We start from the raw sequence: 12,773 nt of genomic DNA, 5'->3' as shown, positions 1-12,773 counted from the left end.
CTAACAGGGACACAAAGCAGATGTTTGAACTTTTAGATTTAGCTAGCGAGATACAAGCTCGCAAGAGTGATAAGAAATATTCAACGCTTCTGTCGTACTATGACTCGGCATCAGGGGTTTGTCAATTGGCAGAAAAGATGCCAAGCAGTGGATAGATGGGCCACAGATTTTCTCAGGTATCATGCCAAGGCTAGAAACGATCCTGGTTTCAAGATATCAGTTTCATCGTCTAATGGAGAAACCTTAGGGAAACCTCAGAATCCTAGAGGGAATACTCAGAGAAACATAGTTTCTGTACGCAAGACTGATATTGGGGATTCCTCCCATTTATCGGTGCAATGTCCTCTCCACAAGACGAATCACAGTTTAAATAAATGCAGAGCATTCCGCAAAAAGCCTATCGACGAGAGGAAACAATTTCGCAAGGATAATTGCATTTGCTTCAAGTGTTGTCAAGCTGAGAAACATGTCTTCAAAACCTGCAAAGCCGCAGTGAAATGTGATATATGCAAGAGTGGTAAGCATCCATCTGCATTACATATGGATGCTAACATTAAGCCGTCCGTATCAAATCACGGATTGGAGAGTCCGCCATGCGAGGTAGCGAACTCCAATTGCATGCAAGTTTGTGGAAGTTTCAAGTGCTTGTGAATATATATCCAGAAGGAAAACGTGAACTAGCTCTTCATGCAAATGCAATAGTCGATGACCAAAGTAACCGGAGCTTGGCCAAGTCGACACTTTGGACAAAAATATGATGATATGAATTACATCCTTTCCTCCTGCTCAGGCAGTGTTTCTATCTTTGGCCGCAAGGCTTCTGGTTATGTAGTGGAGTCGCTTGATGCTAACACAACGCTCACCCTTCCTACACTCATTGAGTGCGACGACATCCCGGACTCACGCAATGAAATTCCCACCTCGGAAGCTGCAAATCATCACCCTCATCTACAAGATATTGCTGACAGAATTCCGGACATAGATCCACAAGCGGACATTGTTCTTGTCTTGGGACGAGATATTCCATCAGCACACCATGTGGAAGACCAACGCATTGGGCCGCACAATGGACCCTATGCCCAGAAGCTTCCTCTTGGATGGGTTGTCATAGGCGAAGTTTGTTTAGGCAGTGTGCACATGACACCTTATGTGACTGTAAACAAGACATTCATACTGAAAAATGGCCGCCCTTCTCTGCTTGAATCATGCCCGAACTGCTTTGAATTTGAACGTGGTGAGCCAAAGTAATCTTTTCCATTATTCCTCAGGACGTCTTAAGATGACAAACCAGGTATGTCTTCTGATGGCAAAGAGTTTCTTTGCCGATGGCAAGTGGACAGCCCCCACTTCCATTTAAGTTAGAGAGAACGCCTCTTCCTGATAACCGTGAATTGGCATTCAAGAGAGCCAAGATATTAGACTTATGTCTCCGAAAGGATCCAGTCAAGCTCTCACATCTGATTGAATTTATGGGCAATATCTTGACCAACGGTCATGCCAAAATTGCACCGGAACAGGACGTTGGAGCTGAAAGATGGTTTCTGCCTACTTTTTGGAGTTTACCATCCTAAAAAGCCTGGGAAAATAAGAGGAGTCTTTGACTCTTCAGCAAAGTTCAAGGTTTGTCCCTCAACAATGTCCTGATAACCGGCCCAGACCTGGTTAATAGTCTACTAGGCGTTCGCCTAAGGTTTCGTCGACATTCAGTGGCGATTACAGCGGACATACAACAGATGTTTTATTGTTTCACGGTCATAACTAAACATCAAAATTATCTACGTTTTTTTCTGGTATAAGGAAAATGATATAGAAAAGCCACTCGTGGAGTATAGGATGACATGCCATGTATTCGGAAACTTTCCACCGCCAGCCGTGGCAATTTTAGGCCTGAGGAAGGCTGTCGAGGAAACTGATTCTGACGTGAAAGAGTTTGTTACTAGAATTTTTTATGTCGATGATGCATTGACTTCTACACCCAACAGTGCGACTGCAATCTCAGTGATAAAGAGAACACAAGATTCTCTACGTAACAACGGGAACATTCGATTACACAAAATCTCCTCCAACAAAAGAGAGGTTCTTGAAGCATTCCGTGTCAATGACCTTTCTGGGGATATTGGAGATCTAGATCTTCAAGACGACTCTGCACCCTTCCAAAGAAGTCTGGGTCTTTATTGGAAACTATCAAGAGACATTTTCACTTTTAATTCAGATAGTACCAGGAGGCCTTACACGAAACGAGGTCTGTTTGCCACTATCAACAGCGTGTTCGACCCAATAGGTTTTGCAGCACCGGTTGTGTTGCGAGGAAAACTATTATTCCGAGATTTGACCGCATCTGTTCTGGATTGGGATGAGCCTCTTCCTGAGGAAAGGCAACGAGAATGGGACTTGTGGCAGAATTCGCTTGCTCAGCTTGATAAATTTCATGTATCCAGACAGTATTTCATAGACAGGTCCTGTATTCCCACTGATTGCGTTCACATATACACCGATGCCTCAAAGGAGGCCATTGCTGCTGTTGCGTACTTCTGTACTACCAACGAAGAGGGAGTAGCCAGTTTTTCCTTCATCTTGGGGAAGTCAAAGGTAGCATCCAGTCACGGACATACATTCCCTCGCCTTGAGCTGTGCGCGGCAGTTTTGGGTACTGAATTGGGACAAGTCATCTGTGAACAGTTAGATGTGGATCCAGCTAATATTCAGTTTCCCACCGATAGCAACGTAGTCCTGGGCTATATCCACAATAAGGTACGTCGATTTTTTGTATATGTCGGAAACCGGGTTGACCGAATACTGAACGTCAGTAAACGTCATCAATGGATACATGTCGCCACTGATAAGAACCCAGCAGACATTGGCACCAGGTTTATCGAGGCAGACAATCTTTCAGAAAATATGTGGATCAAAGGCCTTGCATCTCCCGTAGAGCGGTCAGACAGCTTATACGAACTCGTCACACTAGAAGAAGATTCGGAAGTGAGACCAAAGGTAGTTTCTCTCAAGACTCTGAAATCGAATTCAGATCGTCTTGGCACTCAAATATTTGGCAGATTCTCGACATGGAATTCGCTCATCCGTGCTATAGCGACTCTTATTTCAAGACTGGCTCGGTTCCAAACTTGTAGTGGAGGTAAAGGCCTTGAAACTGTTGACATTCTGGAGAAAGCTAAGAGAGTTATTATAAGAGAAACACAACGGGAAGCTTATCCAAGAGAGATTTTGAGGATAAAGAATTCTGAGACCTTACCTAAGGATAGTCCAATTATTTTTCTTCCCCCTACCTAGACGAGGAAGGTATCCTAAGAGTAGGGGGTCGTCTAAACAAGTTCATGCTCGAGTTTACCATCAGGAACGCCACTTAACAGCGGGAGCTATCCGTTCCGGAGGGTTCTGGATTACAGGGTCAAAAAGACTGGTCTCGACAGTTATCTTCAAATGTGTTCGGTGTCGTCGGCTGAGATGAAAGACCGAAGTTCAACTCATGGCTGATTTACTAGTGGATCGCCTGACCCCTTCCCCCCCCTTTACCAATGTTGGTGTTGACATTTTTGGTCCGTGGTACGTGTCTGCGCGGCGTACAAGAGGAGGTCAGTCTCAGCAGAAATGTTGGGCAGCCCTATTTACATGCCTTGTAACTAGGGTAGTTCATGTAGAGATTATAGAGGACATGTTTTCTTCATGCTTTACAAACGCTCTCCAGAGGTTTAGTGCTATCCGCGGTTCGTTGAAAGTATTTCGCTCTGACAGAGGTACAAATTTTATAGGATGTACAGATTCATTTGGAATATCCGCAATCAACGTGGTAGACGAACAGATTTCCAAACATCTTCTCGACAATGGTGTTATGTATTTGTATTCTCTATCAAATACCTTGAAAAGTCTTCTTAGTATTTTAGTATAACATCTGTATAGTCTTAGTCAGCTGAAAGTTTGTTTTCCTTCTTGTATTGTTAAGCATCTACGTGATCATGAATAAACATGTGAGTGAGTCGCCATTTGGAATTGTTCGTGATTATATAACATGGTGACAGAATCGGGATCAATCGCCACATCAACGTGCCATCCATGTCAAACATACAGTCCGTAAAAGAGACAAGAAGTTAAAGAACCGAAATGGCTGATTCAGTAGGTCAAACACCAGCAATGGACTGGGAAAAGATTGACTTAGTAGCGTCATGGAAAACTTTTAAACAGCATGCTGACTTTATGTTCACGGGTCCACTGAAAGGCAAGTCAGAGCCGGAAAAGTGTTCATATTTGATGCTGTGGGTAGGAGAAAAGGGGAGAAATATTTTTTCAACCAGGACAATTGACCAAAATGAAGCTAAGAAGCTGGAGACCTATTACACACGTTTTGAAATGTATGTAAAGCCTAGATCAAACATAATTTACAACAGATACAAACTACAATCAAGAAAACAAAACGAAGGTGAGACTTTTGAACATTTTGTAACCGATTAACAGGTATTAGTAAAAGATTGTGAATACGCAGACAACGAAAATGTAGTTAGAGACCAGATTGTGTTGGGTCAACTCTTACGTTAGCTTTGGCATTAGACTGTGCTAGACATTATGAAATGAGTCATGCTCCGGCACGGACAATAAATGAAGCTTCCTCAGGCACGGCGGCCAATGTGAATGTTATCCGGAAAGGAAACAAAAGTAAACACAAGCGCAAGGAAGAAACCCGTAAAGAATATGCACCGAAAGAAAAAGAGAACTTGTGCTCTAAATGTGGATATCCGAACGCTCATAAATCGTGTCCAGCGTTAGGGCAAACGTGTAAAAAGTGTGGACGAAAAAACCACTTCGCTCGAAAGTGTAGAACTCCGAAAATGGACAAATCACACAACAAAGTACATTGGTAGACCAAAACGAGTACACGGATGACAGTGACGAAGAAACATTATTTGTGGGATGCCTCGAAGTAAACACTTTGACAGAAAGTGGAGACCTACAGTGGGTTGAAACTTGAAATAGGAGGGTCCAAAATAACGGTACAACTGGATACCGGTGCACAATGCAACGTAATACCATTAGATATGATGAAATCAATGGAAAATGTTGACATGAATCTAAAACCATCCACACCGATGAGATCGTTCTCAGGACACAAAATCACGCCGAAAGGTAAAGTAACATTACCATGTAAACACAAAGATAAAATGTATCGGCAGGATTTTCAAGTGGTGGATCAAAACGTGAAACCAATTCTCGGGGCTGATGCATGTCAAGCTATGGGACTGGTGAAAAGAATCCATAGTGTTGTTTCGGGTAGTACAAATCACATTCCTGATGATTTACAGAAACAGTATGGACATGTGTTCAAAAGCATTGGATGCATGCCAGGTACGTACAGCATCAAAGTTGACCCGAACATCCAGCTAGTGATACATCCACCCAGAAAAATACCCATTTCTCTAAAAGAAAGGGTGAAAGAGGAACTCGAGTCGATGGAACGCCAAGGAATCATCGTGAAACAAACAGAACCTACACAATGGGTAAATTCAATGGTAACTGTTACGAAACCCAATGGAAAAATACGAATCTGTATTGACCCCAGAGATCTTAACCAAGGTATACAGCGTGAACATTACCCCATGAAAACAATAGATGACATCATTGCGGAAATTCCCAATGCAAAAGTGTTTTCAAAGTTAGATGCACGGTCGGGTTTTTGGCAGCTCAAGTTGGACGCTGAAAGCACCAAACTATGTACATTTAACACGCCATTTGGCAGATACAGCTTTACCAGACTGCCATTTGGTATAAACTCTGCTCCTGAAGTGTATCAGAGGGCTGTGTCACCTATGATTAGTGATATTGAAGGCTGTGAAGCTGTTGTTGATGACATTTTGATTTGGGGTGAATCTATGGCTGAACACAACGAGCGTCTTGTAAAGGTACTTGACAGAGTCCAGGAAAATAATCTGAAACTTAGTGAGGACAAATGTCGCTTCAGACAGTCAAGTGTCACGTACGTTGGCCACGTACTGTCGTCAGAAGGCGTAAAACCTGACGAAGACAAAGTACGCGCTGTTCTTGAAATGAAACAACCTAGGACGAAAAGTAACTTCAAACATTCCTTGGATTTGTGCAGTATATGGCCAAATTTATACCCAACATGTCGGAAATAAGCGCACCTCTGCGAGGACTCCTGAAAAAAGAAGCAGAGTGGTGCTGGGAGCAAACACAGGAAGAAAGCTTTCAAAAGCTCATGAGTATGGTAACACAGGCTCCAGTGTTAAAGTACTATGACCCTAAAAAGGACCTTACCTTGACGGTCGACGCCAGTTCCAAAGGCCTTGGTGCAGCTATACTGCAGGAAGGGCATCCTATAGCCTGTGCATCGAGGGCCATGACTTCGGCGCAGCAAAATTATGCTCAAATTGAGAAAGGAAAGAGACCCTGGCAATCGCATTTGGCTGCTCGAAATTTCATCAATACATATATGGGAGACGCGTACATGTCGAAAGCGACCACAAACCTCTACAATCCATCTTTCGTAAACCCTTGATGATGGCTCCTCCGCGTCTACAACGTCTACTACAAAAGTACAACTTGGACGTCATCTTCAAACCGGGCAAGGAAATGTTCATCGCAGATACGCTCAGCAGGGCATACTTACCAGATAGTGCGGATGATCTAGTACCGGATTTGTCTGTGAATTTCGTATCCGCATATCTGCCGCTCTCGCCAGAAAAGTATATAGAATTCCAGAAGGAAACGGCTAATGATCATGAGTTACAGATTCTACAAGATGTGGTTCTAGAAGGTTGGCTAAGTGATAAGAGGGAAGTGCCACAAGAGGCTCGACCCTACTGGCCATTCCGAGATGAAATATCATGTGTTGATGGCCTGTTGTTTAAAAATCACAAGGTCATAATTCCAAAATCTCTGCGTGAAAAAATGCTGGCCTTAGTGCATAAGTCTCATTTGGGTATAGTGAAATGCAAGTCAATGGCAAGAGACACCCTATATTGGCCAGGAATGAGTGTTGAAATTGAAAATATGATTCAAAAGTGTAGTGTGTGTGCAGAGGCCTCGCGAAAGGATCCAAAGGAACCACTCAAGGAAACAGAAATTCCGGACCGTCCGTGGTCCATCATTTCAACTGATTTATTTGAATTCCGGGGGCAACACTATTTAGTATCTGTGGATCATTACTCCAAGTGGCCAGAGCTCGCGAAACTGGATAACCTCACCAGCAGCAATACCATACCATACCTCAAAGGTCAGATTGCTCGATATGGTATACCGGATCGTATCATTTCTGATAACGGACCACAGTTCGCCTGTGAAGAATTCACAAAATTCTGTAAAGACTACGGAATTGAACACCGAACATCGAGTCCGAGATTCCCCCAGGCAAATGGACAAGCCGAACGAACAGTTCAGACGGTAAAAAACTTGTTTTTCTGATGTGCATCGTATGGAATGGCCGATGGCCATAGTCTCAAATGTATTCCCATCAGAAGATGGTCTCGTTAGGAAGTTGGAAGTGCGAGTGGTAAAAGGTGATAGGACGGTGAAGTACACTAGGCCAGTGCATGGAGTTGTGCTTCTTGTCGCGTCCTAATTAAGGATCTTAGAACTCTCATGCTTGCATCATTAACATTACTTAGCTCTGTGACGCTAAATTTTGTAATTTTTTCATAGTGTAGTGGTATACCTAGTAGGCATACCAGGAGGGGAGTGTGCTGTCTTGCTACCTTCCTTTTCAGTTTGTATTAAGAGTTATCTCCCTTTTTACCACTCTTTCGTTATATAGTTGCACCGTGCAAGCTTCATGACACTCAAAACATCTTATGGCAACTATCGTGTAAGTTTATTGTATCATTCCTATCTGATATCAGTTTATACTCGAATATTTATATAGTGGATTCAGTTTAACAATTTAGATTAGGTTGACATAGATGCTAATTTTATTTGCCCCCGATTACGGTAACGGGGTTACATAGTATATTTATATGCATGTATAAGAAACCACTCCAAGTTGATAGATGTGATTAGTGTTATTAGTATAAAATGTTAAATTCCAAGATGCACATTTTATATTTACTCCTAAATTTTTGACACCTTGTTTTATTCTGTATTTTGCAGTTTTTTACCCTCTCTGGAGGTCTGTGATCATTTACAATGCCAAAAACAAATAAAGTTGATTCCATCACAACTATCAAGGAGAAGTTTTATTGGCGTCATCATGATTTCATTGAGAAACATTCGATTTCCCCGTGCCCTATGAAGTGAGTTTCGATGCCCGTTAACATGCCAATGGTTCTGTTGATCACTCGTTACTCTCATTTTCTTGATCCAGATGGCAGATAAGGGATTTCTTAATCAACAGGAGATAATGTTTCTATACAGAAAGGGTAGTATTGTAACCCATTACAAACTAGTTACGTTATTGATAGATGAATAATGATTGTTTCAATCAATTTTATTGTGAAAATAAGTTGAGTTTAATTCTAAAAATTAATTTCTTCACTGTCAATCTAAAAAACGTTTTTTAAGTATCCACGGTTACACGGTGTCCAATTAAGTGTCCAAATAGAGAAAGAATCCTACAAAAGACAGCAATAACAGTAGCATTTTCCAATACTATTAAGTAATTAATTGATTAATAATTGATATTGAAATTCCAACTAATGCATTCGTTCAAGGAATTGTTATGTAATACTAAGGGCCGATTGGGTTGTTTTTTTTAATCGACGATGAAAACTGAGTGAAGCAGACACGCAATTATCAAATAAACCTTGTAAAGGTTAAATACATGGAGTTTGATTAAGGCTCCGTCCACACGTTGATATTGCCTTCAACGTGTTTTTTAAATTTTGTTTTTACCTTGACTGTTGTGTTATGAAGTACATGTAATGTCTTTTATGTGTGATATTTTACCTTCCTGCTGTGTTTACCTAACTGCTGTATTAAGATTTAACGTTTAATGCGTGTGATTTTAATCTTACTGTTGTGTTAAGATGTAATGATTAATATGCGTGATATTTTAACTTACTGTTGTGTTAAGATGTAATGTTTAATGTGTGTGATATTTTAACTTACTGTTGTGTTAAGATGTAATGTTTACTGTGTGTGATATTTTAATTACTGTCGTGTTAAGATGTAATGTTTAAGGTGTGTGATATTTTAACTTACTGCTGTGTGTAATAAGTGTGTTAAGATGTACAAGTATAACGACCAAATGCGAGTGGTAATTGGAAAACGTTAATAATGAAATTTTAGGCAGGTATGAATGAATACATGTCACTTTTAATAATTCGAAAACATCAAACCAAACACTTGTCAAACCGACTAGATGAAATGGCAAGTACAATGTCCGTATTATATTTTTATTCTGTACTTACTAGTGGACCAATTAAGATTTCCTACGTTATTTCTTTTTCCATTGAAACAATTGAAGTCATATAAATTATTAAAATATCTGCAGTTCCGTTGAATAAATTTCGTTACTGTTTTCATCACCTCTTTGCTAGAAATGTTTGGTTGAGATTGCTGAAAGGGCAAGGTCATCAGCAAAAAAAGAGCTTCTGCACTTAACTCGAGTTCATGGGGTCACTCCAACCTTGTGCATTGTCCTCTTGTGGAAAACGTTTGCTTGTATTGATTTTGCTGTTTTTGTCAAATGTTAATGCTGTTGTTACTATAAATTAAAAAAAAAATCGTTTTCGCACTTTACTTCCTGTTTCGTTGGGCATATTGATTTCAAGAAGATCTGTAGGTTTCATTTCAGGATTGTATTTAGTATTTACCATGCTAGTATCAGTATTTGATGAGATAGCGTAATGCATAAACATAGGTATAGGATAATCTATCACTACTCTCCCATTTAAATGTATTTACACGCCGCATAAATTAGTACAAAAACGACCAAGGGGATCATTATGATTTGGCGATACAGTGTTCTAATTCAGTCTGAAAGTCAGACGACAAAACAAAGCTACAACATTTTATAAAGATTCGTTTTATTTGCCTGTTTACATGGCATCACATGGAACATTTATAATGACAAACAAGACAAGAACAAACAATAGTGTGTAATACTATATTAGTGTATATGTACGTAATAGGTACATAAAAGTTTCCTTCGGGAAATGTCCATTCAAATGGTGTTCCTACCAAGTATGGACTCTAAATTCAAAAGCTATCTAAAGCTCGGGCGTTGTGATGTTATTAACGGTATGTCAGCTGTGTCATTACCCAATACCCTCAGTCTGTAATGTCGCCATTACCGTGTGTCTGTAATGTTATCATTGCCGTGTCTGTTATGTCGCCATTACCGTGTGTCTGTTATGTCGCAATAACCGTGTGTCTCTGTTATGTCGCTATTACCATGTGAAGGGTATGTCTCTATTAGCGTGTGTCTTTTATGTCATCATTACCGCGTGTCTGTTATGTCGCCATTATCGTGTGTCAGTTATACCATCAGTAACCGTGAGTCTGTTATGTCGCCGTTACCATGTGTCGTTTATGTCGCTATTACTGTGTGTATGTTATGTCGCCATTGCCGTGTGTCTGTTATGTCGTTATTATCATGTGTATGTTCTGTGGACATTACCGTGTGTCGTTTATGTCGCCATTTCCGTGTGTCCGTTATGTCGCCATTGCCGTGTGCCTGTTTTGTCGCCATTACCATGTGTCTGTTATGTCATTATTACCCTATGTCTGTTATGTCCCTATTATCGTGTATCTGTTATTTCGCCATTACGTTGTGTCTCTGTTATGTCGCCATTATCGTGTTTCTGTTTTATCGTCACTGCCGTGTGTTTATATCAATTTAAATTTTTACCTGTACGTGAGCGAGATCAGGATAGCTCAGTCGTGGGCTAAGATCCTGTAACATGATACCAACCGACTGCGTATGAATAAACTGATGTGTTGTTCCTGACTTTAGATCGCATGTGTTCTGTGTATTAACTGAGGAGTTTTTCAGAACAAAGAAATTACATGTAACCATAATTTCGACAATTTTTCAAAGAAATTACATGAGAGCAAAATATCACAAAAGGAAAGATGATTTACTGGGAGTGTCTTGAAAAAAATAACAACCATCTACGAGATGTAAATAAACAATGGCCAGTCGTGTTCCAAAATGAGGGCATGGTAAATAACTAGAAAACCAACAGGCAAACTAACGAGCATCAAACACGTCGAGAAAAGGAAATGAAATAATTCTCAATAAGATCAGTATGACAACCGTAAAACTTCCATAATTTTCCACGACCTGCATCTCTCTAAATGTTGTCGGCATCTTCCACTACATACAATAAGCGAATTCTTTAATTGATCTCCATATCTTGACAGACTTTGCAAAACAATAGTGCAATAACACATGTGTCCGATAGCATAGTTTATGGTTTTTCTTGTTGGTAATCCAATCCCGATTTGAGAACATAACAGTTATGGATCAGGTATGTATTAAGCTTTGGTATTTGATTTGTCCAATTTTACGGTTTTGAGATTGTACATTTGAACGGGTTTCCAGTACCGAGCAATACATTTATTTTTGGAAAGTATAATCGATATATATAGCAATCTCATATAATGTAATAATGGTATTTTGTTGTCTTATCTGAATGGAGTACGAAAGACTGATTAAGATTAAAAACCTCCAGACATAAATCAAGCATTGATATTCTTTTATTTCACAGAATCTGCATTGGTATGTGTCATGTGTAATATTTGTGCAATCCAGAATCTGAAAATAGGAAAAAAGCAGAATTAAATGATAACTAAAATTGTAAAATAGAAATGCGATATCACAACCAGTAAGGAATTTGTGTGTGACGTTTCAATGACAAATGTGAAGAGTATTTGCACTGAGGTAAATTGTGTGCTATAATCATGTGGACATTATGCTGGAAAATATTGATATGAAATGATGATAGAGTTTTGTCGAAAACATGGTGATCCTATAGAATTACATTAGATAGTAACAAGAATGGTAGGGCTTATTTAATTCCTAAGTTTCTAATGACGAAGGCAAATGAGACAATTTTGCTAGAATTGTATCAACTAGCATTGGCAGACAAATACCAGTTACAATTGTAGCTGTTTTCATTTAAGAATGGGTGGATACAATCAAGTGAGTTCCAAATGTCTTGTGTTTTCAAGATGTATGCATATTTAACGAACTAAGATGTCAAGAATAATTGGTGACCTGACCATGAAGTGTGAATGATGTCTGATAGGGAAGGTCTATAGAGTGAATATGTCAAAAAGTTTAATTCCATCTTAGCTCGTTTGTCCATATTTTCTCTAATACATTGTCTTCAACGAGTATATGTTGAGATGTAATATTTTTACTATTAAATGACGATTCTGTTTTTGGCAGTGATGTCTGTTTCGTGTCTATTACCTTTAATCATTGGTCATTTGTTCATTATCAGTAATAGTGAGGTCCGCCGCCATATCCGCCGCCATATCCGCCAAATCCGCCGATAAATCCTTTTCCTCCACAGTGACAACTACATTTGGGGCGAACTGGGGCTATAATTTTCTTGGTCGGACCAACAAAATGACCTCCCCCATGAATGGTGTCTAAACAGAACATGTGCTACTCAGATATGTGATCTATATTTTTACATGGTTATGTTGCTATTTTTAATGATGAAAAGATGAAAACAGTATTTATGTGATTTGCCCATTAGCAGGGCAGGAAAGGCGATAGGGAATAGTTTCAGGGGTGAAGCACTCTCAGATTTTGTTATTTCTACAAATGTTTAAGATTTCTTATACGATTAGATTTTAAATGC

The 12,773-nt window shown here is 39.8% G+C and overlaps 2 protein-coding genes across 2 annotated transcripts; both read left to right on the top strand.

The window, feature by feature from the left end:
* The first annotated feature begins 1,833 nt into the window (after positions 1-1,833).
* LOC132553679 (uncharacterized) lies at positions 1,834-3,288 on the top strand. The gene has a single exon (XM_060217939.1). The coding sequence runs from the start codon at positions 1,834-1,836 to the stop codon at positions 3,286-3,288; it is 1,455 nt and encodes a 484-aa protein (XP_060073922.1).
* Positions 3,289-6,522: 3,234 nt separating this feature from the next.
* LOC132553678 (uncharacterized protein K02A2.6-like) lies at positions 6,523-7,425 on the top strand. The gene has a single exon (XM_060217937.1). The coding sequence runs from the start codon at positions 6,523-6,525 to the stop codon at positions 7,423-7,425; it is 903 nt and encodes a 300-aa protein (XP_060073920.1).
* The last annotated feature ends 5,348 nt before the right edge of the window (positions 7,426-12,773 follow it).

This window comes from Ylistrum balloti, unplaced genomic scaffold (assembly GCF_031769215.1).
Source record: "Ylistrum balloti isolate Yb309-2 unplaced genomic scaffold, AGI_CSIRO_Ybal_v1 Utg370344, whole genome shotgun sequence".
Taxonomy (NCBI): domain Eukaryota; kingdom Metazoa; phylum Mollusca; class Bivalvia; order Pectinida; family Pectinidae; genus Ylistrum; species Ylistrum balloti.
The sequence above is the reverse complement of the archived record's forward strand: the minus strand, read 5'-3'. Positions and strand labels throughout refer to the sequence as shown.